This window comes from Camelina sativa, chromosome 5 (assembly GCF_000633955.1).
Source record: "Camelina sativa cultivar DH55 chromosome 5, Cs, whole genome shotgun sequence".
NCBI classification, from domain to species: domain Eukaryota; kingdom Viridiplantae; phylum Streptophyta; class Magnoliopsida; order Brassicales; family Brassicaceae; genus Camelina; species Camelina sativa.
The window spans coordinates 34,926,196-34,948,820 of NC_025689.1; the positions used below are offsets into that span (position 1 = coordinate 34,926,196).

The 22,625-nt window shown below is 40.1% G+C and overlaps 5 protein-coding genes across 13 annotated transcripts; 2 read left to right on the forward strand and 3 right to left on the reverse strand.

Annotated features, from left to right (window-relative positions):
* On the reverse strand, positions 2,565 to 9,126 carry LOC104788688 (protein transport protein SEC31 homolog B). 4 transcript variants are annotated; one of them, XM_010514465.2, is made up of 22 exons: positions 8,655 to 9,126; positions 8,497 to 8,551; positions 8,277 to 8,399; positions 8,081 to 8,177; positions 7,957 to 7,993; positions 7,769 to 7,874; positions 7,635 to 7,692; positions 7,301 to 7,398; positions 7,084 to 7,203; positions 6,745 to 6,787; positions 6,507 to 6,631; positions 6,300 to 6,427; positions 5,641 to 6,202; positions 5,453 to 5,545; positions 4,979 to 5,164; positions 4,681 to 4,894; positions 4,540 to 4,598; positions 4,258 to 4,419; positions 3,671 to 3,796; positions 3,328 to 3,607; positions 3,009 to 3,247; positions 2,565 to 2,925 (listed from the first exon to the last, which is right to left on the reverse strand). In XM_010514465.2, the coding sequence occupies exons 1-22, from the start codon at positions 8,969 to 8,971 to the stop codon at positions 2,836 to 2,838; spliced, it is 3,318 nt and encodes a 1,105-aa protein (XP_010512767.1). In that variant the 5' UTR covers positions 8,972 to 9,126; the 3' UTR covers positions 2,565 to 2,835. The 4 variants fall into 4 exon arrangements, with proteins under 4 accessions (XP_010512767.1, XP_010512766.1, XP_010512768.1 ...); XM_010514464.2 differs by having other exon boundaries at positions 8,497 to 8,554; XM_010514466.2 differs by having other exon boundaries at positions 2,830 to 2,925; positions 3,328 to 3,595; positions 8,497 to 8,554.
* LOC104788690 (serine carboxypeptidase-like 40) lies at positions 10,280 to 13,132 on the forward strand. 2 transcript variants are annotated; one of them, XM_010514473.2, is made up of 4 exons: positions 10,280 to 10,753; positions 11,417 to 11,524; positions 11,628 to 11,763; positions 12,247 to 13,132. In XM_010514473.2, the coding sequence occupies exons 1-4, from the start codon at positions 10,360 to 10,362 to the stop codon at positions 13,112 to 13,114; spliced, it is 1,506 nt and encodes a 501-aa protein (XP_010512775.1). In that variant the 5' UTR covers positions 10,280 to 10,359; the 3' UTR covers positions 13,115 to 13,132. The 2 variants fall into 2 exon arrangements, with proteins under 2 accessions (XP_010512775.1, XP_010512774.1); XM_010514472.2 differs by having other exon boundaries at positions 11,628 to 11,695; positions 12,179 to 13,132.
* On the reverse strand, positions 13,003 to 16,382 carry LOC104788689 (kinesin-like protein KIN-1). 4 transcript variants are annotated; one of them, XM_010514468.2, is made up of 17 exons: positions 16,279 to 16,382; positions 16,019 to 16,153; positions 15,807 to 15,909; positions 15,588 to 15,631; positions 15,447 to 15,476; positions 15,236 to 15,358; positions 15,129 to 15,154; positions 14,956 to 15,037; positions 14,830 to 14,871; positions 14,713 to 14,746; positions 14,487 to 14,562; positions 14,177 to 14,396; positions 14,004 to 14,095; positions 13,782 to 13,893; positions 13,516 to 13,695; positions 13,317 to 13,408; positions 13,003 to 13,094 (listed from the first exon to the last, which is right to left on the reverse strand). In XM_010514468.2, exons 2-17 carry the CDS (start codon positions 16,130 to 16,132, stop codon positions 13,058 to 13,060), a joined length of 1,407 nt encoding a protein of 468 aa, XP_010512770.1. In that variant the 5' UTR covers positions 16,133 to 16,153; positions 16,279 to 16,382; the 3' UTR covers positions 13,003 to 13,057. The 4 variants fall into 4 exon arrangements, 3 of the variants coding, with proteins under 3 accessions (XP_010512770.1, XP_010512772.1, XP_010512771.1); XR_768540.2 differs by having other exon boundaries at positions 13,029 to 13,119; positions 13,211 to 13,408; XM_010514470.2 differs by having other exon boundaries at positions 13,031 to 13,119.
* LOC104788691 (50S ribosomal protein L1, chloroplastic) lies at positions 16,571 to 18,568 on the forward strand. Its single transcript, XM_010514474.2, has 7 exons — positions 16,571 to 16,993; positions 17,096 to 17,275; positions 17,408 to 17,462; positions 17,638 to 17,765; positions 17,882 to 17,965; positions 18,036 to 18,161; positions 18,248 to 18,568. The coding sequence occupies exons 1-7, from the start codon at positions 16,652 to 16,654 to the stop codon at positions 18,383 to 18,385; spliced, it is 1,053 nt and encodes a 350-aa protein (XP_010512776.1). The 5' UTR covers positions 16,571 to 16,651; the 3' UTR covers positions 18,386 to 18,568.
* Positions 18,592 to 22,625, reverse strand: LOC104788692 (protein OBERON 4-like). Of its 2 annotated transcripts, XM_010514475.2 has the most exons (3): positions 22,480 to 22,625; positions 19,461 to 22,355; positions 18,698 to 19,263 (listed from the first exon to the last, which is right to left on the reverse strand). In XM_010514475.2, exons 2-3 carry the CDS (start codon positions 22,336 to 22,338, stop codon positions 18,698 to 18,700), a joined length of 3,444 nt encoding a protein of 1,147 aa, XP_010512777.1. In that variant the 5' UTR covers positions 22,339 to 22,355; positions 22,480 to 22,625. The 2 variants fall into 2 exon arrangements, with proteins under 2 accessions (XP_019101772.1, XP_010512777.1); XM_019246227.1 differs by lacking the exon at positions 22,480 to 22,625 and having other exon boundaries at positions 18,592 to 19,263; positions 19,461 to 22,338.

Genomic DNA, 22,625 nt, shown 5'->3' on the forward strand with positions numbered 1-22,625 from the left:
AATTTTAAGGAGAATTTCAAAAATACATCTTTTTTAATACTACTTTCAGAAATACCATTTTAAAAACTTTATTTTCTTCTCGGAAAGTTCTCATAGTTTATATTTTTTACATAAATTAAGATAAATTAACATAATTAATACAACAATTCGCGCATGCATGAGAATTCTTTTTTGTGTCCAAATTAAATGAAACAAGTCTATATTTATAGAGGATGCAAAATGATAAATAAGTCAATATCTGAGATTTAACCATCCAATAGAAACAAAACATGTTTCTTTTATCTAAATATTATTTTATAATTTTAAAAAGTAAACCATTTACAATGTGCAACGTGGCGAGCCAACCCACTACTTTTAAGTTTCAACTGTGTTGTTTCCACCTCATCTCTTTTCTTTTTTACAATACCTCCTTACATTGCTTACTGCTGAAATTTTTATTCAACAGCTTAAAAATACACCATTATAAGTAGTCTAAGAGAGATATGAGTAGGATGATTGCATTTGCACGTTCTCTTCGCTTTCAATTTCAAGCTCTGACACCGGGCTATCTTACACACAAATCCACGCGTAGCCATTGGGTGTGATCCTCACGCGCCAGTGACAACACATACATTATACTATCATCCATGCAGATGCAATCATGTAGTGCAGCTATTATTATCAATTTATCATCGTTGTTTACCTCATTTGGTTTTCAGAAAGAAACCACCATCTTTATGGGTTTTAATAATTACCGTTTTTAAGATTGGACAAGTTCATCAGATTCAGCGGTTAAGTGGACAGCAAACCATCGCAGATAAACTCCATTTGTATATAAAAAATGGTGTGTGGTTGATCCGCAACAATTTTCTTTTAATTTTTGGATTCGCATCACTACTAACATTATTTATGAATGATAAATAAAAAACGGTTTATTCCACCAACGTATTTGTCCACTCCAACCATTCGAACTCTATATCATCAGCCAAAATACGATATGTGTATTTTACTTTTGTTTATTTCCGTCGCTCTCTCTCACGTAAGATTATATGCAAAGGAAGTCTTTCGTAAGAATTTCTTAACCCATCAAGTGTCATGAGAAACCTAAAATCAGACAATGACAGTGAGTCTTGACCACGAGTTTAAACCAGAGAAATGTATGTAATAGAGGCAAGAGTGAGCCCCGAAAAGTTACCCTCAAATTTTTTGTCAAGAGTCGTCCCACACAGTTAACCAAGATGCCGTCTATTTCATGCTTGCCACAGGGATCTTGCTCTCCTTCCCGGAATTTAAGAGGTGCAAAATCGACAAGAAGGCGTTTGCGAAGTACAAAATGGTTGACGTTGTTTTTTTTTTCTTTCTTTTTATGAGGTATTACTGGATTCTAATTTATAAAAAACTTTGAAGACTTCAACAAATCATTAAAAGTAAATAAGTGAAAGATTTTCAAAGATTGCTAGAGAATATTCTATAGTTTTGTTGATTAGTTTTCTAAAATATTGTAAAATGCTCCAAATATTCTTTGTACAATAAAACCTTCGAGATCATGAAATTTTATTAATTTATATAAGTTTTAATTTATGAAGAGGATTCACATTTTTATAGTTTTGAAAATTTTCTATTAAAAGATAAGATACTTTAGTTAGAATTCACATTTTTGTATAAAAAAATTAATTTATAATTCCTTATTCTTTTATAATTTACATATTGTTTTATGAATTCTTCTATTTTTATGATACATGTTCGAAAGTTCAGAGTTAAGAAAAAATCGCTGCTACTATCTTTCATAGTGATGATGAAGTTGAAGAATATATTGTGGTAGCTTTAGAACCAATTACACGTAAGAAAACAATTATCATGTCTAGAACTCTTTACAATTTTTGGATGTAATTTGAGAAGACAATCCGAAATTTTTTTGATGCTGACAGAAAGATTAGAGATGAACTCCAACAATAATGTAAATTCAAGAATAGAGTCAATGAGTCATATTTCACTAGATTTTCTTAGATATATATATATATATATATATTAGTTTATTTGATTATTAATTTATGATATTGATGGGACTATATTTTTACATAGAAATTCTAAAAAATATATTATCTTATTATTTTATCGTAATGTGTCATTTTTTACACTAGACCAACTCGGAATCGGAAAATTTTATTAATTTATACGTAATATTAATTTAAAGAGTATTAATTTATGGAAACCCTACTGTATTTTTATGATATTTTCCAAAACTTTATTTATAAAAAATATATAAAATAATGAACCAATAACATAATAATTAAATTCGTTAACAATCCTAAATTCTTTTATTTTAATTAAAAAACACAAAAAATTTAATAACTTTACAAAAGTAGGAATCTATAACCCAAATTTGTTAAGATTTTAAATAATATTTTACGAATCACAAACTAATAACACTAAATTTGTCAAATTAAATAAAATCGTGATCTAATAACAACATATTCTATGTAAAGTATTTAAAAGACTATTCAAATCTCAAACCAATAACCCCACTTTTGAGTATGACAAGTGGATAACCATATTGCTCCTCTGAATTAATATAAGACCAAGAATTAAAAAAAATCTAACAAAATTCACAGAAAGAGAGACGAACAAACTTGTCGGGTAAAGTAACATCCAAAAACATGAGAATGTTAAGCAATCTGATCATCTCTATCTTATCTAAACAAAATAGTAACTGATGCAGCAGATGAGTTCATCAATGAGAAAGACTGGAGCAGCAACACCGTTTTAAAAGAACAAAATTAAGAAAGCAAAGGAGTCTGATACAAACGTCCCTCCTTTAGATTTATAAAATTTTCGTTGAACCCAGAAAATAAATAATCACCGCACATTTTGCCTGGTCTTGATCATTCGCTTTAGTGTTGCCAGCCAGAAGTTGCATTCGTCCCATTCCTTGGTCGTCAGAAGGACCTGTTTTTGAGTCGATAAAAATAAAGACTGATTAGTAAACTCCAAATAGCAAGGAACGAGAAGAGATCAATTCACTAGGTTACCTGTATTTGAAGGGCTGCGCTGAAGTCATTGCTGTCCAGAGCTTGACAAAGCTGTGCAAGTTTGTCGGCAGCATTCTTGGAGATATCTCCGCTATTGAGTTTCACAAACAGAGCACCTAATTTTTTTGAGTTGTCTTCTATCTCACGCTTCTTGGCAGGATTCGCACGTGCACCTCCCAGTGCTTCCGATGTCTCATTGAAAAGCCTAGTCAACGTTGCTATCACAGGTTTCTGGTGGGCTGGATCAGTTTGCGAGAGGTGGTCAATTATATGACTTTTGTCAGAATTCGAAACAGATATAGTGCAGATGTTCACATACCTGGAACGTTGGAAGTATCTGCAGTTTGAACAGTTGGTGGCGGAGCTGCAGGTGTAGGGGCTGCCTGCTGTGTTGGAGGACTTGCTGGTTGCACAGATCTTGGAGCAACTCCTCCTGGAGTTGCCATGGGCGTAAATCCTATGGATCCAGGTGCTGGAGCATTAACTTGGGGCATTTGAGGGTTAGGATATTGCCCAAATTGTGAAGGGCCAGAAGGTGCATATGGACCATGACCCGGGGGAGCAGGGTATGCATTGTGAGATGGTCCCTGAGGAAATAGCTGTTAGCTTGGTTAAACTACTGCGGGAAACATCAAACACATTGGAGTCAAAAGTTCACATACCGTGAACGTATGAGAACTCATGGTTGGCTGCTGATATTGGTCTGCATTCTTCAGTGCAGGGGGGGTTGAAGGAACAAAAGTAGTTCTCATAGATGGCTGAGCATTGCTTGCAGGAGTAAAAGATGGCTGCATATATACACCATAGTCAAAAAGTTGGCCAAAGCAATGATATTATAGATTTCCCACCACATATTTGTCCACGACCTAGGATTTAGAGTCTACATAATTGAACTAAAGCAAATCAACATTATCCTTTTCTTAAGAATGAGCTCAGAGGCTGAAATGTTCGGTTTTGAGGAGTATTTTTTTTGTTTTTAAGGTCACCGAACCAGATACCTATAATCCATCTGATACTATGACCCAAAAATTCACACAATAAAGCGACTATGCATTTGAGCACCAAATACATATTACAGATGTCGTAATATCTCAAAAGCTTGACCAACACCCTCATACAAATAAATGACATAAACGGAAAAATTTCTGATCTAGACATCTGAGAACTGCTAAATAAGGATATCATTGATGCATGATGATGCAAGGAAAAATGAGAAAAAGAAATGCAACAAAGTCAAAAGTCTAGAAACCTGCGGAGCTGGCTGAGCTTGGTGAGGCATAAACATAGTAGGTTGCTGCATGGGTGGATGTGAAGCTTGAGGGACGTATGGGTTATATGAATCCGTGTATGGTTGCTGATACTGATTATCATATTGGTTAGCAAGAACGTTTGGTTGCGCCTGAGTTGACTCCTATGCCACAGTAAAGTAAAAGTAAAGGCTAAGTATGTTATCCGTAAAAGCTCAATGGATTTTAGAGAGTTCTAAGTTCCAATTTAAAACTACTTGCATTTTATATTTAAGAAAAAAAACCTGATTATATGGCACGGTGCTTTGAGGCTGAGTGTTTACTGAAGCAGCAGGGTCAGTCTCTGCAGATGCAATATAAAATGATAAGCTAAAATTATCATCAAATTCTCTTAAACATCAATCAAAACACAACTGCATACGCACCAGGTTCTGCAGACATAGAAATACGATCACGTAATATAGAAAGTTCAGGTGACAAGCCACCAGAATCCAGAACTTTTAAGTACTTCATTGCCGTTGTAAGAAGCCCTTGGCTGGCCAGTATCTCAGCATAACTCTCAAAGAGTTTACATAGAGATGCGCTGAACCTTTTGTTGCCAGTTGCCAAAGCAAGGACAAGAGTCTTCTCCATAAGATCCTATTATAAGATAAGGGCAAAAAAAATATAAGCAGAGAAGCCCAACACAATTTATCCGCAAAACATAGAAAGTGAGATACACACTTGAAGAAGCTCAGCATAAGATCTTCCATCCCGCTCATTTGCAAGGCTCCTTGACCAAATTTCTACTGTTCTGTCAACATTGCCAGCGCAAATGTAGCACAGAACTGCAGCCAAAGTGTTACCCGCAGCCATCAACTTTGAGGCAAGGGCATCACACAGTGTGGTCCATTGTTCTCCTTGTGCAAACTGTTTGCCAATGAATATAAGATCACCATTCGTTACATAGAAGTTTTATATTGACCAGAATAGCATAGCAGTGGCATGCATCATGTCACGCGACGAGTTTTTTTATCTTGGTTCACGAGTTCACAGAAATAACATATCACATTACATCGTTAAAAGAATTGAAGTGATAGCAGAAAATATATTCGTTCAGTATGACATGAAAACGCAGATCACATTTCCTTTATGGATTACTGGATTGTAAATTCCCTTTCTTTTGGAAGTATTTTTTACTCAGTTCAAGAAACTTACAGTACAGAGGAGAGCAAGAGTCTCTTTCCAGAACTTATGTGACCTTGTATAGATAAGGCTCCTGAGATCATTGTTCACCATCGCAGAAACAACCTGAAACATACAGTGTTTTATAAATTTTGCGACCACAAACAGGGATGTAGATGGCGCTTACCTACATATCAAGTTGGAAAGGAATATACATTTACCTTCATGTAAGGCGCACTGCTTGTCTTCAAATATTTCTCACGAGTACTCTCCCACAATTCTGTACCACCAACATGAGCAATAACTAAAGCATCGGCCATCTTATTTGCAGATATACACTGATCCACCGCCTCCTTGTAATCTCCAACAACCAAAGCACGCTGGATGGCATTATCAAATACTGGGTCAGAACTTTCTTCCTCTTCTTCTTGCACTTCTTGAGTTTCTTCTCCTTTGACAGAAAAATCTGTGTCAGGGGGCATAAATTCTTTGGCAGATGTAGATACGGGTGTATCCGGTTTAGCGGGAAAGTTGTTGAAGAAGTCTTCTCCATTGTCCATAGCAAATGCAGCTGCCTCGTTACTGTCCTCAGGCTCCAGTGCATGCGCCACAGTATCCTCTAACCTTATGCCATTCAGATCTGAGGAGAGCCCATTTACTGCCTGATCCTTCTCCTCAATAGGCAAAGTAAAGCCAAGATGGCTGATCAACTTTGTCCTTGAAATTTCTTCCTCTTCAAACATGATTTTCAGCAATCCCCATGTCTCTTTCTCCTCTTCGGATCTACAAAACCAGTGAATCAAAACAGTCCAAAACTGAGTGGTTTGATGAGTTTTCAAAGGGATGATATGAACATTATCAATCACAAGGATGGACATACTCAGTCTCTTCAGATTTCTTCTCGCACAAACCTCTTAGAGAGGTCTTATCTCCATTTTCTATTGCAGCTTCAAATTCAGAAGTTCGACTCACCAAACTCTGTTCTGTTACCAGGCTGTGCAAAAAAACCTGACCATGGGATTTAGTCAAATTAGAATTGACGACGAAAGGGGTATAACAGAATAAATAATTATCTCTATATACCTACCTCAGATAGAATACTCGAAGCACCCTTAGGAGGAGGAGCCTTAGCATGACACGATACAAGCTTTCCCCCAAATCCAAAAGATGCACCAACCGGACGCTTATACCATTTTGGTGCTCTTAAAGGAGCTGCAGAAAGAGGATTATAAGAATCTGGTTCTCTTGCTATTCATCCTCCAACATAGAAATGATAAAAGTAATTAATAGTACACAAAATGTTCAGAATGGGTAAATGGAAATACCAGTAGCAAAATTATTCTCTTCAGCACCATAGCGACTGCAACCCTGCACCAAAAAATGTTGAATACATATCTTTTAATTCACTCTAGGTGGGGAAATTGGAGATCAAGAGTTTCGACATGTCTTTCTAATAAGGTCAATCTCAAATGGAAAGTACATAAAATTAAATCCTAAAGCTTTCGATCTCCAGTAGAACAACAAACTGGGCAACCAAAATCAAAAGTAATTATAGGAAGGAAAACAGTCAATAGGGCTATATTCACAGGGTCATTGATTATTATGCCTCATACATTGTTTACATTCACATTATAAAAAAAATGAAGGTGAAACTACCAAGATACCTCGATGTTGTAGATGCCAATTTTCCCATCAAATGAAGATGCTGATATAACTCCAGGTATCTTTGGGTACCAATGAACATCAAAATTCCAATTGCTGCCAGCAGGTAACTCAGCCACAATCTGATATGTTTGGATCAAATTCAGTCAAAATGGAAAATAGCTAACAAATTAGCAGACCTAGCAAATCTGGATCATTTTATCGATTCCTTTTCACTACCTCTGCTGTATTTGTGTCCCAGCATATCGTTCGGTTGTCCTTAGCACAGGTAAGAAGATATGAGCTGTCACTTGGACACCACTCCATTGCAATTACCCCTGACAGATAAGAAGTATTACCACTACATTCCACCAAGACGTAACAATAGAAAAAGAATGAAGACAGCAGGACTACAATATTATGGTACCAAAACAATGACTGGGTTTGTTAAAGACTAAAATGGCTGATCTACAAGGCTGCCCACTCACCACCATAGAAAATGATACCAAAATAGAGAGAGAAGCACTGAAAACAAAAACCATTTTAATTTTTAATAGCAGTGATATGAAAATACCTCTTTGGTGCCCAATAAACTCGTGCACAGGTTCCAGTATATTCCTCATGTCCCAGAGCTGATTGCAGATAACTTACATCACAACAAGAACCAAATCGGAACAACTTGAAGTAAGGCATTAAATGATTCCTTACCTTAAAACTAGGCGAACTGTCGTCATCTGATGCAACAATTATCTGAGTAGCAATGTCAGGGTTCCACTGTAAAACAGAGCACCGGCGTCGAACTGAATCTGCAAAGCTGTTGATTGATAATGGTCAGATCAAACGTTTTGATAACAGGTACAGAGATCCCTCGATAATAAAATTGAATGAATACTTACTGAATTATAGGCTTCTGCTTCCTCAAGTCCCATATAACTGGGGGGAAAAGGGAAAATAAAGAAGGATGAGGAGGAGATAGTAATGAAGTTAGTAATCAATCAGATAGAGAAAGGGAATACTCACCAGTATTCCCATTGTATGAGGTAGAAGCTAATATCTGTTGAACTTTTCTATTCCAGGAAATAAAGGAGATTTCACCTTGTGAAGCAGAACCATTACCCTGCAAAATTTGGCTCGAAAGAATTGGGTGCAATTGTGACAGTAAAGGAGGTAATGGAAAAAACCGAAGGTTGTTGTTGTTCCGTGGAGGTATACATACCTTGAGAATTGGAAAATGAGAGGGCTCTGAAGGCTTTACTAAGTCCCAAATGCAAATTTCACCATCATCAGCCCCAGAAGCAAGAAGGTTTGCGTTGTTAACATTAAAATCAAGACCACGAACCTAAAAAAAAATACAAAAGCCAAAAAAGTAAAGATCAAATGAGGAGGCGTGAGAGCGTTAAGCAACCAGAAATATATGCAGGGAGACAACTACTCACAGGGCCTTTGTGAACTGAAAGATGTCCAACGAGTGCACTTTCACTGGACTGGGAGCTGCTGCAAAAAAAATAAGAAGACATTTGTTGAGATGAAAATTCGGAATTTGACAATGAGCGAATCGAAAAGAAAAAAACAGTGATCAAGGAAGGAAACGCACCCGATCAAAGAAAGAGGATTCCATAGATCTATATTTCCGTCGACAAGGCCGCCGGCAATAAGACCAAGGGAGAATTCCTCGGATCCAGATCCGCTTTTACCCCAGGCGAGTCTATTGAAGCGCTCGGAGCTGGGGATTTCCCCAACGAGAGGCAAGTCGCGATCGTCAGACTGAAAGTCGAGCTTAAAGATCTCGAGATTGGCGGATGAGCTAAAGGAGAGATCCACGGCTCCGGCCATGGTTCCGGCGGCCATGTAAGGAGCGTCGGGAGACAGGGCGATGGAGGCGGATCTGCCCACCCCCTTGATGCAAGCCATAACGGAGGAGCAGGAGTGGAATCAAATCGGCCGATCGGAGAGATTGGATTTAGGGTAGGAGGGTGTGAACTTGATTGAATTTGTAATTTTGGGATCTGATGAATGATGAAGAATAATTACAAAGGAAGAGGAGTTACCATTATAGATTAGAATGAAACATTTCATCTGAGGGCTGAAACTATACTCTCACCTCGTAAGTGTAAGGGCAATCTCGGCCACTCACCTAAGGTTCTGTGAGCCATTCTATTCATGACACGTCACACCATCTTTCAGGCCTAAGACCCATCTACTTTGGGCCCAAAGGGAGTCAGTCTCCCCCATGTTTTTGAATCCCAACAATTAGGCCCAATAGTGTGTTATATCTTATTTTATCATCCATCAATCATTTTTTTTTTTTTTTAAAGTCGTCAATGCCAATTGGGACCTCTTGTTAAAATATCGAAATCTATATAACTGTCAAGGAATTTGCTGAAACATCGGATCTGGCCAGTGGGGCTCTCGGACACGAAAATCCCATGTTCCGCTCGTATCATTTCTCAGTTCACGATTTATATGTAAAAAGGTTTTTTTTTTTTTTTACTTGAAGAAGAAACAATAAGAAAGGGACTAAAAATAGATCGAAAATAACAAAATATTCACTGTACGTAGAACATTAATCCCAAGGTGGATATATCATGCGTGTAACTCTAGGTCTGTTTTTTTTTAAAACGGTGAGTTTTTTTTTGCCTGCAGTTAAACATCAAAAAATGTATGTATTACGAGAGAAACAACAATAGAGGGAATAATTAAGTGTGAAAATATCAGGATATCGAGTCACGGTCACATGGCATAACATGATCGCTCAGAGACGTTGACATCTTCTTCTCCCCTTTTTTTCTTTTTCTTTTCTTCTGGTTTTTTTCCTCTTCACTTTTATTGTTTGAAAGAAGAATAGTAAAGAGGAGAAATAGTCACAGCAAAAAAAAAAAACAATAATCAAAGGCCATATACATACAGTATTATCAACGAAGATTAGTATGTATAGGTCACCCATTGCTGTTGATTAAGTTTCCAAGGGAAAATAATACTACAGTACTACTAGTAGATAACCTTTTATTACATAGTGATGAAAAGATAATATAAATTGACGTCCAAATATATATATATAGTAAGAGGTTTTGACCCAAAACATAAAATTAATTATTAATGGGAAAATAAAAAATAAAAATGAACAATCATTCGTATAGTAGCAAGAGGTTTTGACCCAAAAAACAAGAAGTTGTTTAAAGAAGCAAACCCACCCCACACACACATACACACAGACTCGTGTTTCATTTAACTGTCTCTTCTTCAAAACCGAAACTTTCTCTTTCTCTCCTTCTTCCCATACCCTATATTTTTCACTTAAGATGACGAGGAAAGGACAGGGCTACTCTGTAATCGCATCAGTATTGTTACTGTTACTACTGTCTATGTCGTCTCGAATCGAATGCAGCAGCCAAGTGCACGCTCTGAGCCGCCTGTACCTGTCGAAGCGAGGGGTGGGTTCGTCCACCATGGATACAAGCCATTTCAAGGTGGTTAAGGATTTGAAACCGTCTCCGCTGCCGAGTGTTGCGAATCACGAAAAGTTAAGAAAGAGAGATCTGATACGGACATTGCCCGGACAGCCTCCCGTTGATTTCGATCAGTACGGCGGGTATGTCACTGTCAACGAATCCGCGGGTCGTTCCTTTTTCTACTATTTCGTGGAAGCCTCCAAGTCTAAGGATTCTTCTCCTCTGCTTCTATGGCTCAATGGCGGTACGTTTCATTGTCCACACATTTGATATTTTCTTTTTATCTTGGTTTTTGCGTCTTTTAGTTAATCATATGGAGTTATTTATAAATACGTATAAATGCATGTAAGTAAGTTCATAGCAAAAGAGAAGAAAGATGAACAAGAATGTTAGTTTGATCGAGAGGGGATGTCTTTGTTTTTTCAATCTATCCTAGACTATATGTGCACGGAATATAATAATCGTGAGGACCATACCATATGCCTAAGCCTGCTTCTCCCCTCTCTGTTTTTTTTAAAGAAAAATTATTGTCACACCAATAGTCTATTATATAAAGAAGATACAGCCCCAATGGAAAACTGAGAAAGAAAAAAGAAAAATGATTTGCCTTTCTCGATGTGTTTCAAAACTGGCACATGCTGAGGATTTCTCGGCGTGCTTTGTTGCACAGCTCTACTTGTGAATTATTATTATTTATCTTGTATATGGAATTTCTATATAGTTCCCATGTACTCTTTTTTTTTTGTTCTTTCTTAATACTTACTCCATTATTTATAGTTGTTCATCTAGGACATTTATAATATATCTCAGCAGTTAAACTGGCTCTGTCAACAAACTCGAGAATTTGATTACAAAAATATGCGTGACTAATACTATATGTGTTGTAAATAATGAATGAAATAAACAGGACCGGGATGCTCGTCACTGGCGTATGGAGCACTACAAGAGCTTGGGCCGTTCAGAGTGCACAGCGACGGCAAAACGCTTTTTAGAAACCGATATGCATGGAACAATGGTACCTCTTTTTATCTCTCTTACAAAAAATAAAAAAATAATAGTAATAATATGGTAAACGATTCTTGTGTGCTTAAGGAATAATCAAACGGTGTTTGGTGCAGCTGCGAACGTGTTGTTCTTAGAATCGCCGGCGGGAGTGGGGTTCTCGTACACCAACACAACGTCCGACATGGAGAAGCACGGGGACAGGAATACAGCGGCTGATAACTACATATTCCTGGTGAAGTGGCTGGAGAGGTTCCCGGCGTACAAAGGCAGGGACTTGTACATCGCCGGTGAGAGCTATGCCGGCCACTATGTTCCACAACTTGCTCATACTATCCTTCTCCATCACCGGAGCTTTCTCAATCTCAAGGGCATTCTGATAGGAAATGCTGTGATCAACGACGAGACTGACTTGATGGGTATGTACGACTTTTTTGAGAGTCACGCTTTGATCTCCGAAGATTCTTTGGCTACACTCAAGAACAACTGCGATCTCAAGACAGAGTCTGCGAGTGTAATGACTGAGGAGTGCGCGGTGGTGTCTGACCAGATTGACATGGACACGTATTACTTAGACATCTACAACATATACGCTCCCTTGTGTCTCAACTCCACACTCACCCGCAGGCCCAAGCGAGGAACCACAATAAGGGNCACAACGTCCGACATGGAGAAGCACGGGGACAGGAATACAGCGGCTGATAACTACATATTCCTGGTGAAGTGGCTGGAGAGGTTCCCGGCGTACAAAGGCAGGGACTTGTACATCGCCGGTGAGAGCTATGCCGGCCACTATGTTCCACAACTTGCTCATACTATCCTTCTCCATCACCGGAGCTTTCTCAATCTCAAGGGCATTCTGATAGGAAATGCTGTGATCAACGACGAGACTGACTTGATGGGTATGTACGACTTTTTTGAGAGTCACGCTTTGATCTCCGAAGATTCTTTGGCTACACTCAAGAACAACTGCGATCTCAAGACAGAGTCTGCGAGTGTAATGACTGAGGAGTGCGCGGTGGTGTCTGACCAGATTGACATGGACACGTATTACTTAGACATCTACAACATATACGCTCCCTTGTGTCTCAACTCCACACTCACCCGCAGGCCCAAGCGAGGAACCACAATAAGGGAGTTTGATCCGTGCAGTGACCATTATGTGCAGGCCTACCTGAACAGACCGGAAGTCCAAGCGGCCCTGCACGCAAACGCTACGAAGCTGCCTTACGAGTGGCAGCCGTGCAGCAGTGTGATTAAGAAGTGGAACGACAGTCCTACCACAATGATTCCTCTCATTAAGGGGCTGATGGGTCAGGGTGTCCGCGTCTGGGTGTTCAGCGGAGACATGGACGGGAGAATTCCGGTGACGTCCACCAAATACTCCCTCAAGAAGATGAATCTAACGGCCAAAACGGCTTGGCATCCATGGTACCTAGGGGGCGAGGTGGGTGGATACACAGAGGAGTACAAAGAGAAGTTGACATTTGCCACCGTCAGAGGGGCTGGTCATCAAGTTCCCAGCTTCCAGCCAAAACGCTCTCTTTCACTCTTCATTCACTTCCTCAATGACACTCCTCTCCCTGACACCTCTCGTTACTAGATATTCTATATGAGATTGTAATGTCTCTCTTAATTAGCTTTTTATTCTCCCCCATCAATTCTTTATCTACTATTTCATTACTTTAAATGTTAATACCTGTTTTGCTCTCACAACTTAAAAAGAGCAACTTATCTCCTTACCATCTACTTGTCCACATCTTCTACATTACCAAAATAGTTAGGACGTAAAGAAAGATGCATACCAAGAACTGATGAAGCTTGACATCTTTCCAGCCAGACCTGGTTCGTAATGGCGCAATGCTTTTTCCTGAATACCCTTGTTTTCTGTTTCTAACTGCAAAGAGAAAACAACAGGAAAGCTTGCATCATTGACCATGCCCACCCTCTAATTATATATATACACTATTATGTAAATGAACCCCTTCAAACACTCTAGTTTACCTTTATGACTTTTAGTTGAAGTTCTTCAACGGCATGCTGTAAGGACTGTATAGTTTTTGATACAATATCTTCATATGCTGTTTCCACTTCATCCATTGAATCTAGGCTGGAAATGATCCCTTCATGTATGAGCACTTCTTCTAGCATTTTGATGTCTTCGTTGCTCATTCTCTCTTTCATCTGTATACAATAACAATAATGGATATGTTATCTTTTAGATCCATTTTCCCGAATATTAGACAAAATGGCTGTTGAAGAATCTTAACCTTCTCCAGGATCCTCCCACATTTCTCATCTTTGGTTACCGAGGAGATTTCCTCCTGTGACTTTGCAATTTTTACTTCACTGGCACGTGGTGATGCTTTTATGTGCTTTGCCCTGTACAACAATTGGAAGCAAACATATGTCTTAAACACATTCGATGTGACACATGCAACATGAAAACGTTACTGGCCATCTCGTGTTACACTGAGATGCATTTTGCATACCTCATGCCAAACCTGAGGGTTGAGAGTGTCTCAGATGCATTCGAAGTGCTAGGTGAGCAACAACAAAGCAGTGCCAAACGAGAATTCCCACCCTGTGGCACGAGAAACCGCAATAGAATTGAGAACAAGCTGAAGGATTATAAAATAAAATCAGCTTGAGAAGAGATACTAACCAGGGCATCCTGTAGGATGCGAGTAAGCTTGGAGTCACGATATGGTATGTGATTCACTTTGCTAGATGACCCACTAGTGAGAGCGTTTATCACGTTCCCCAAAGCTGAGAGTGATTTATTTATCGTCTTCGCTTCTTCAAGAACCCTACCTTCTGCTCCAGTTTTGTCTGCCTTTTCTGAGCCAGCCAGGTCGACAAGAATCAGTTTTCCTGTTTTCACCCTGTTTACATGCCAAAAAAAATATAAGCTCCACCTTTACAGCTGCATCACCGTTTCATGATTAATTATTTAATTGTATAAAAGAATTTACCTCTTATCTTTAAGTGACTCCTGCTGGATTGTGAACAAGTAAGCGCAGTGGCTTCTACTGCTGGACATATTCATTTCTGTCATTCATTGTTAAACTGGAAACATTCTTCCAGATGACCAATCAATCAGTTTTAACTTTTCTCGGAGGAGCATAATCTTTATCTCACTATATCACTATCTATTAAATGTGGAAACACTGAACAAGTGCTGATAAGCTAAGAGGATACGGGTTTCCCCAACTGCACGGTTAGCTAAACCAGTCTGAAATGGCAATTGACATCAGAAATAAGAAATAAAACGATAGTATTAGGCAATCAAGAAACTCAGGGTAGCTGATATCTTACGCATAGATATTGTAATGCCTCCGCCGAATCTGATACAGGTACCTGAAGCACGAATAATTAAAACTTGCCTACGCTGTAAAAGTTTGTTCTCAACACAAACAGAAGACATAAGGCAATGAAGCTAGCCTCTGTAACGTCGGACAATAGTATTCCTTGTGTTTTAGTTTCCTTGATCTGTATGTTTCCTTTCGATAAGTCTAACAGGTCCCTGAGAGAATGAGAGATATATTCATTTATCGATAAGCATGGCTATACCCTAGAAGAGATTAGAGAGAGAGAGGTATAGGCATAAACATTACCTGACTTTCTCCATGTAGATCTCAACCTACAAGAGACAAAGGAACATAAGATATTTATACATGAGAGCTAGTAAGGAGAGTAATAGCAAGTGCATTTGGAACACTACCATAGACAATTTAACTGTGAATTTTGCAATATCTTTGGAAGAGCTGATTTGACCAAACATCCCATCGACGACTCTTGGAAGTAATCCTTTATTGTGATCATCACCGTCTTGGATGCCTGGTCCCTGAATCAATAGAAATAGAATCAGAAGGAAAGGTCCTTGTACTACAGGGAACAGCTCAAATAGATATCAACAAGATTATTTAGGTGACCTCCATGGAAAATGTCTTCCCGGCCCCTGTCTGCATAGTTTAAAAATGAAAAGATCAACTACGTTTGCCAAAAGTTATAATAATAACAAACTTGAACACTGAAAGCAATCCAGGTAGGGAAAAGAGAGCATGAGAACAAACCTGTCCATAAGTGATGATTGTTCCGTTTATAGCATTCACAGCGTCTGAAAGACCAAAGAAAGCAAAATAAAAAGTGTTGATAACATTGTAAACCGAGACCGCAACATTTTATTTAATCCAGCAATGTTTAGATCTAAGAGAAGATGAAGAAGAATGTTAACATATATATATATATATATATATATATATATATATGAGTAAGAAGAAGAAGAAGAAGACCTCTCATGATCGGCAGAGCCAGAAACTCATAAACCGCAGCTTGGGGAGAGTCCTCATAAAAAACTCCATCGAGGCTGAATGTTAATTCGTCTTCCTTGTCATCCTACACACAATAAAATTGAATAACCAGTGACGAATTCAATGTGGCTAGAGTTCGAGACAATAAATAATAAGATGAATCAAGCACAACATGGCAAGGTCCGATTACAAACTTGAAAAACGAAGGTTTCAGCGTCGATGCCTCGAACACAGACACCATCTCTGTGATCTCGCAACTCTTTAGAGCTTCGTGGCCGAAATCGCGCACAGACTGTTACGTTAGACATCGCGCCTTCGTTCTTATCAATCTACAGTGAAAACCCCCAAAAAAAAAAAATCAGCAAGCAGAGGGTAGCGATGAGCACAAAATCGGGGGACAGAAAATATGAAAGTGAAAGAGAAAACGAAGGGATCGGAATTTGGATCAAGTTACCTCTCAAAAGGAGGGGAGGAGGGAGGGTTTCTTCGACTGGGCGGGAAGGAAAGAGGAGAAGAGGAGGACGAAGACGAAGACGAAGACGAAGAAGAGTGTTGAAGTCAAAAAAAAAAAAAGAAAGAAAAGAAGAGGACACGCGTGTAATCTGTAAAAATATTGAATGGTCTAGAATAAGACAGGTGTCATTTAAAATAGGAACACGGTAGCGAAGGTGCACCATCAGGCAGAGTATAATAGCTAAGAGAAAGAGAAAAAAAAAAGGGAAGGGTCTTCCTCTTGTTATCCCCTTTGGAGTGGATTAGGCATTAGGCAGAGACTCACTCACTCACTGCTCTTCTTCTTCTTCTTCTTCTTCTTCTCCTCCCTAACAATGGCTTCTTGCGCCACTCACTCATCTCTCATGCTATCATACGCCGCCTCATCCACTCGTTCCCAGGAGCTTACCCCTACTCCATCTCTTTTCTCTTTTGCCAGCCCCAGACCCAACAACTTAAGCGTTCCGCTTCTTCTCCTGGGGGGTTCCAGGGAGAGAAGATTTGCTGCTATCGATAGAGCTTCCAACCGATATTTCCAGGTTGTTGTCTCCGCCGTGGCCGCAGAGGCTGACCTCGACACGGAGGAGGACGCGGAGCAGACCGCCACCGCCACCGCCGTCCTTGATCCCCCCAAGCCTAAGAAAGGAAAAGCTGCTTTGCTTCTTAAGAGAGATAGAGTATGCTTCTTCTTTTTTGATTTCTATCCCCTTAAATATTTTCATAATTTAATTTAATTAATGTTCAATGTTTGGTTTTGATATGTATTTGTCATTTGACAGACAAGGTCTAAGAGGTTTTTGGAAATCCAAAAGCTGAGGGAAACCAAAAAGGAGTATGACGTGACGACTGCTATATCTTTGCTTAAACAAACCGCTAACACAAGATTCGTGGAGTCGGTTGAAGCCCATTTCCGTCTCAACATCGATCCAAAGTACAACGATCAGCAGCTGCGTGCCACGGTCAGCTTTCCTCTTTGCTCTATCCATCGATATGATATGATATTCACTCTGTGTACTTGTGCTTCATTCGCATTCAGTATCTCAATGCATTTGTCTTGTCTTTTTTTTTTTTTTTTGTATCTCTCTCTGTAGGTGAGCCTGCCTAAGGGAACTGGCCAGACTGTTATAGTGGCTGTTCTTGCACAAGGTATTTTTTTTTTGTCAATGTCGATTTATATATGTTTTCAGCCAGTGCTTCTGTAGATAAATTTTGTCTGCTTGACCGTATTTTGATTGGATGGGGGACTTCTTTCTTGTGTCATGTGGTTTATTCTTCTCTTAATCTTTGGCTTTTTGCACCCATTTCCATGCTGATCATCCAGGTGAGAAGGTCGATGAAGCCAAAAATGCAGGGGCAGATATTGTGGGCAGTGAGGATTTGATCGAACAAATTAAAGGAGGTTTCATGGAGTTTGACAAGTTGATTGCATCCCCAGATATGATGGTCAAGGTGTGTGGTTTCCACTCATTTCGCCTCTTTTGTTTGATCAACTAAGGTTCTAGTTGTTCGAGCATGAGATAGCTAGCTGTAACCTATTTCCTAACGTACTTCAACTTTGCGGTTAGGTTGCGGGCTTGGGAAAGATTCTTGGCCCACGGGGACTCATGCCAAACCCCAAGGCTGGCACGGTCACAGCTAACATTCCCCAGGTAAGCCTACTTTGCAACATCTTTTCCTGACTCTGGTGATCATCGCTTAATGATGCATACGTCTTTTCAGGCTATAGAAGAGTTCAAAAAGGGGAAAGTAGAATTCAGAGCAGACAAAACTGGGATTGTTCACATCCCCTTTGGGAAAGTTAATTTTACAGAGGATGACCTTCTCATAAACTTCCTTGCGGCAGTGGTACGCTGATACTCCATTCTCGTTATAGTATATCTGTTTGTTTAAAATACAATAAATGAAGAGGGGAAAGTAAATGATGACTGCAGAAATCGGTGGAGACAAACAAGCCAAAGGGAGCAAAAGGAGTTTACTGGAAAAGTGCGCACATATGCTCGTCAATGGGGCCATCCATCAAGTTGAACATAAGGGAGATGATAGACTTCAAACCTCCAGCTGCGAACTAACCAGCAACCACATTTGTAAATGGGGTCCTTTTGGGAGATAGGCAATGCTTGAGTGTAGACGAGAGGAGTCTAGTCTGTTAGTTATCTTTCACACCTCACTGGTTTTGTATAACTATGATGGGCATTTGCTTATTTATTGTCTTTATATATTTACTGTTTGCTATATAATTTTATTGAAACAAATGGCGCGGGCTGTACATGTGTCGGACCTAAAACTCCTTAATGCTCTCTAAAAGAAAAGACCTTACTTTTATCTTAAGGTACATACAAGGAGAGTTGAGTGTACATTACATATGATTACTACTACAAATATTACAAGGCCAAACTCTGCTTTGTCACTTCCATTTTGGTAAGAAGCCCGCTCATCTCTTCCTCCATTCTCATCTTCATTTCATAGAACTCTCTCTGCCCTCTCTCTATTGCCTCCAACTCCTCGTGCCTCCACCTTCTTCTCTCTTCTGCATCCTCCATGCTCAACTTCCCTATTCTCCTCTTGTACTCTTCCTCTATCTTATCTTTCTTCGCTATTGCTATTCGTTTCAGCCCCTCTGCTTCTCTTCTTGCATCATCTGCCCGTCCTTGGAACATCTCTGCCTCTGCTTGCTTCATCCTCACGATGCTCTCTAGTTCTTCGAAATGAGGTTCCTTTGGCAATCCCCTTTTCAATCCAATCTCCACTCCACATATTTCAGCTTGTGTCTCTCTGTAGAACACATCAGCTACGCTCGCGGACCTTTTCAGCTGATGATGCGGTTTATCTGAGCACACCGATCTTAGCCACGCCGTGTCCTTACTAGGGCTTCCCCTCTCATGCCTGGGTTTTGGCTGTTCGTATCTGAACGGCACAGAAGTTTCACCAGGAGTGGATGAATCACAGTCTGCAGTCACCAAGCAAAGAATCGACTGACGATGATCAGCAATGACCATTTTTATATGGCGCAGATATATCACAAGAATATTTAACCAATATGTGTTCACATGCACATCGTGTGATCATCTATACTAACACAGATTAAAAAAGCCATAGTATACAAAATCCAGATAAAGCTCACAATTTAAACAAAATTTCGCGCACCTGAAATGAAACCCAATATCCGATTGCAAGCTTCAGGAAGGCCTATTGATTTACTTTTCAAACTTGCCAGCATCGCATCTGCAGCTTGTCTCAACTGTTTCCCTCTAGAGTCTTTGCTTGATGAAAATATCTTTTTGACATACTCCAGTTCCTTGCAAAAGCGCTCAAATTTCCATTCCCTGGCAAAATTCAGAAACACTTCTTTGACAAAGCCAAACATCTCCGAGGGATGGTTACAGGCGACGCAGTGGAATTGCATCTCAGTAATTCCTGGAGCACCAGAAGCATCATTGATCCCATTCCGGATGTAAGATTCTCTTATCCCACAATCTGTGTGGCACCAATGAAGACACACATCACACCCAACCCAGCTACAGGTGTTGGATGCCATATCGAAATTTGAGCACACTAGACACATGCAAGCACTACAAAATCCATCCTTCCTTGAACAAACCCTGCAATCGCATTCATCCACAGGCACCAAAACCCTACAAGAAATATTCTTGCATCTCATGTTCATGTAAATCTCAGCTAACTGGGAAGACGAGATGCTGTTGTCCAACTGAAGGAAATCCGAACGCCCAACTTTCAGTGCGACCAAGATCTCCAACTGAGCACGATGAGATTTTGTAAGCAATTCCAGTGTTATATCAGTCCTGTTCTGCAGAGCATCTTGAAAAGCACCAAGTTGTACATTCTTATCCATGTTCAGCATCATCTGCCGTATGTTTTCCTTCAGGCTAGTTATGTATCGAGTGGGCATCTCATGAAATCTCTTGGTCATCAGATGCATTGAATCTGAGAGAATGTATCCGATGACCGTCTCAACAAAATCATGCCCACCAGATTCCATCCCATTTATCCAGGAATTGCTGCCACTGAAAATGTCCTTGGCCTTTTTCTTCTCAACTTCAAGAGAGCCGGTTCTTGGGCAAGCTAATCTAGCATCAATACTTTTCTGGAATCTTAGTTGTTTTTCAAGTCTATTAGTTGCGTTAGAGCTCCCATCAGTCAATCTAAGATGCTCTTCATCAGCCTGACCAGAAATTAAAATGCCTTTCATTGCTTGAGGTTGAACTGAACCGCTTCCATTTTCCATCAGTCTTTGATAGACTATATTCTCGTTGTACTTTGAATCATTATGAGAAAGTGCCTGCCAATCTATACCTTGAAATATAGGTCGGCTATGAACTGACTGCTCATTATCTCCAATATTGTGATTCAACGAACAGCTTGGATTATGATTGAACGAGCGGGAACCTGAAAAGGACATAGACATAGACATGGTGAAGCCATCAGAATTGGTACAAAACGTGTCTGTCAAAGACCGAACACTTCCAGAACGGACTGGTGACCCCAGAGGCTGATTAGTATCCTGGCCACCAATCGGCAACAAAACATCTGGTAGGCTAAGTGACAGATCCAGTGGCTCCAACAACAATTTCTCATCCTTGGGCTTACTAACACTTGACTGCTCAGTTTTATTTGTTCTTCTAACCGGAGAACTAGAGAACAGTTGAAACCCTCTAATACTCGGTCCTCCGAAGTTGTCATATTTTTCATCTTCATCCCTTTCAGAAAGATCCTCAGACTTTCTTTCAGAAAAGAGTGCATTGCCAAGTAAATGAGTAAGTGGGACATCAGAATTTGTGACTTTATCCTTGCGTTTGTGGACCGAGCTATCCGATACAATGCTAATGTATTCTGCAGGCGTTCTATTCTCTAGAGGAGCAGTTTCCTCAACACATTCATTGCCTTCAACTTCAACTTCCACTTCGTTGGCATCACCATCGACATCATCCGCTTCCTTAAACTCTTTTACCTGAAAGCGTTCAGGGACTTCCTGATAAAGACTTTCCTCCAACTTCACTTCATGGTTCTTCTTGAATTCTTTGTCACTTTTATCACCCTTATCATCGACCATATCAGTAATCTCATTGGCACTAGCAATGGTTGTGTCATCATCTCTGCGCACGAGTTCACTAGCCGAAGCTGTAGAAGTATCATTCAAAACATGCATGGTGTCACTGGCATGCTCAGCAGGCACATTTTCCCCTTCCTCAACAGTTTTCTGATCCGTCATGCTCTCAGCCGTTTCCATTTCCCTAACACCACCGGCATGACTGAGTTCCCTGTTGCTTTCGGTATCGGCGGTTGTTTTTTCCATCTCCTGGAAGCTACTATCAATTCTGGAGTCATTATGAGCAGCAGCAGCAGCGCAGGAAGGTTGTTGTTGAGTGTCAAAATCTTTGGTCTGTGGTAGAGGGTCAGGCTCAAGCTCTCCTTCCTCCATCTCGCTACTGCTAGAAACCAGGACTTGATCCTCGCTTTTCTTGACAACAACATTGCCAACACTTTTGGACTGCTCGCTCCCGGAATCTTTGGACCAAGTAGGAGAAGCAAGAGATTTGGATCTGGAGCGGGAATTTCTGGAATCGAGGAGCTTGAATTTGGATTGATCGTCCCTGAGACTCCTATCCCTCTCAGCGTCCCTTAGTCTCCTATCACGGTCTTGGACGCCAAAGTCATTACCAGGCCCACCAAACCTCCTCCAGGAAGAGACACTGTTGGGCCTCTCCCTCTCTGAACGAAATCCCTTTGGAAAAGCCCTCCTCGAGAAACAAGCATGGCTCTCAGATCGATGGAACCGGGTATCCGCCTCTTTCCTTGGATGATTATCAAATTCACGGTTGGATCGCCTGCGCGAAAAGCCACCTCTCGAGAAGCCGGCATCTTCCCCGCGTTCACGGTCGCGGTCGCGAGAGAAGGACTTGTGGAAGAAGCCCCGGTGGGGGCGGTCCGAGTTGAGAGGTTCTTCGTCAACAACATTCTTATCATTACAGGAATCAAGGTCATCGCTGGATCTTAGTCTCTTCATCCCTTCTTTTTTAGTTGCTGTGAGAGATGATGATTAATAAAACCAAAAAAAAAAATTAGGGTTTTTGAGAATCGGAAAATGAAGTGGTAATATTCATGTGCGAAAGCGTACAAGAGGAGAAAGGAAATAAAGAGAGAATACCTGGAGATTGGGGCCAGATTCATGTCGGAAGAACCCTAACTTGCAGATTCAGCTGTCTTTTTTTTTTTTAATAAATCCGAAAGCAAGGAAGGAATCACGCACGCAACGAGGAAGACGAGAGAAAAAGGAATATTGCAAGTCAAACT

Bases quoted from the DNA above. Each gene is read 5' to 3' on its own strand.
- LOC104788690 (XM_010514473.2), top strand. From the start codon at position 10,360: ATGACGAGGAAAGGACAGGGCTACTCTGTAATCGCATCAGTATTGTTA. The intron at 10,754-11,416 runs GTACGTTTCATT...TGAAATAAACAG, and splicing joins GCTTCTATGGCTCAATGGCG to GACCGGGATGCTCGTCACTG. The intron at 11,764-12,246 runs GTTCCCGGCGTA...GTGGCTGGAGAG, and splicing joins CTGGTGAAGTGGCTGGAGAG to GTTCCCGGCGTACAAAGGCA.
- LOC104788688 (XM_010514464.2), bottom strand. From the start codon at position 8,971: ATGGCTTGCATCAAGGGGGTGGGCAGATCCGCCTCCATCGCCCTGTCT. The intron at 7,693-7,768 runs GTAAGGAATCAT...ATCTGCAATCAG, and splicing joins ACAGTTCGCCTAGTTTTAAG to CTCTGGGACATGAGGAATAT. The intron at 3,797-4,257 runs GTTTCTAGACTT...GTATATATGCAG, and splicing joins AAGCTCAGCCAGCTCCGCAG to CCATCTTTTACTCCTGCAAG.
- LOC104788689 (XM_010514468.2), bottom strand. From the start codon at position 16,132: ATGTCTAACGTAACAGTCTGTGCGCGATTTCGGCCACGAAGCTCTAAA. The intron at 14,872-14,955 runs GCTAGCTTCATT...TTCGTGCTTCAG, and splicing joins TATTGTCCGACGTTACAGAG to GTACCTGTATCAGATTCGGC. The intron at 14,747-14,829 runs GTAAGATATCAG...TTGCCATTTCAG, and splicing joins AGGCATTACAATATCTATGC to ACTGGTTTAGCTAACCGTGC.
- LOC104788691 (XM_010514474.2), top strand. From the start codon at position 16,652: ATGGCTTCTTGCGCCACTCACTCATCTCTCATGCTATCATACGCCGCC. The intron at 16,994-17,095 runs GTATGCTTCTTC...GTCATTTGACAG, and splicing joins TGCTTCTTAAGAGAGATAGA to ACAAGGTCTAAGAGGTTTTT. The intron at 17,276-17,407 runs GTCAGCTTTCCT...CTCTCTCTGTAG, and splicing joins ATCAGCAGCTGCGTGCCACG to GTGAGCCTGCCTAAGGGAAC.
- LOC104788692 (XM_019246227.1), bottom strand. From the start codon at position 22,338: ATGAAGAGACTAAGATCCAGCGATGACCTTGATTCCTGTAATGATAAG. The intron at 19,264-19,460 runs GTGCGCGAAATT...TGGTGACTGCAG, and splicing joins GATATTGGGTTTCATTTCAG to ACTGTGATTCATCCACTCCT.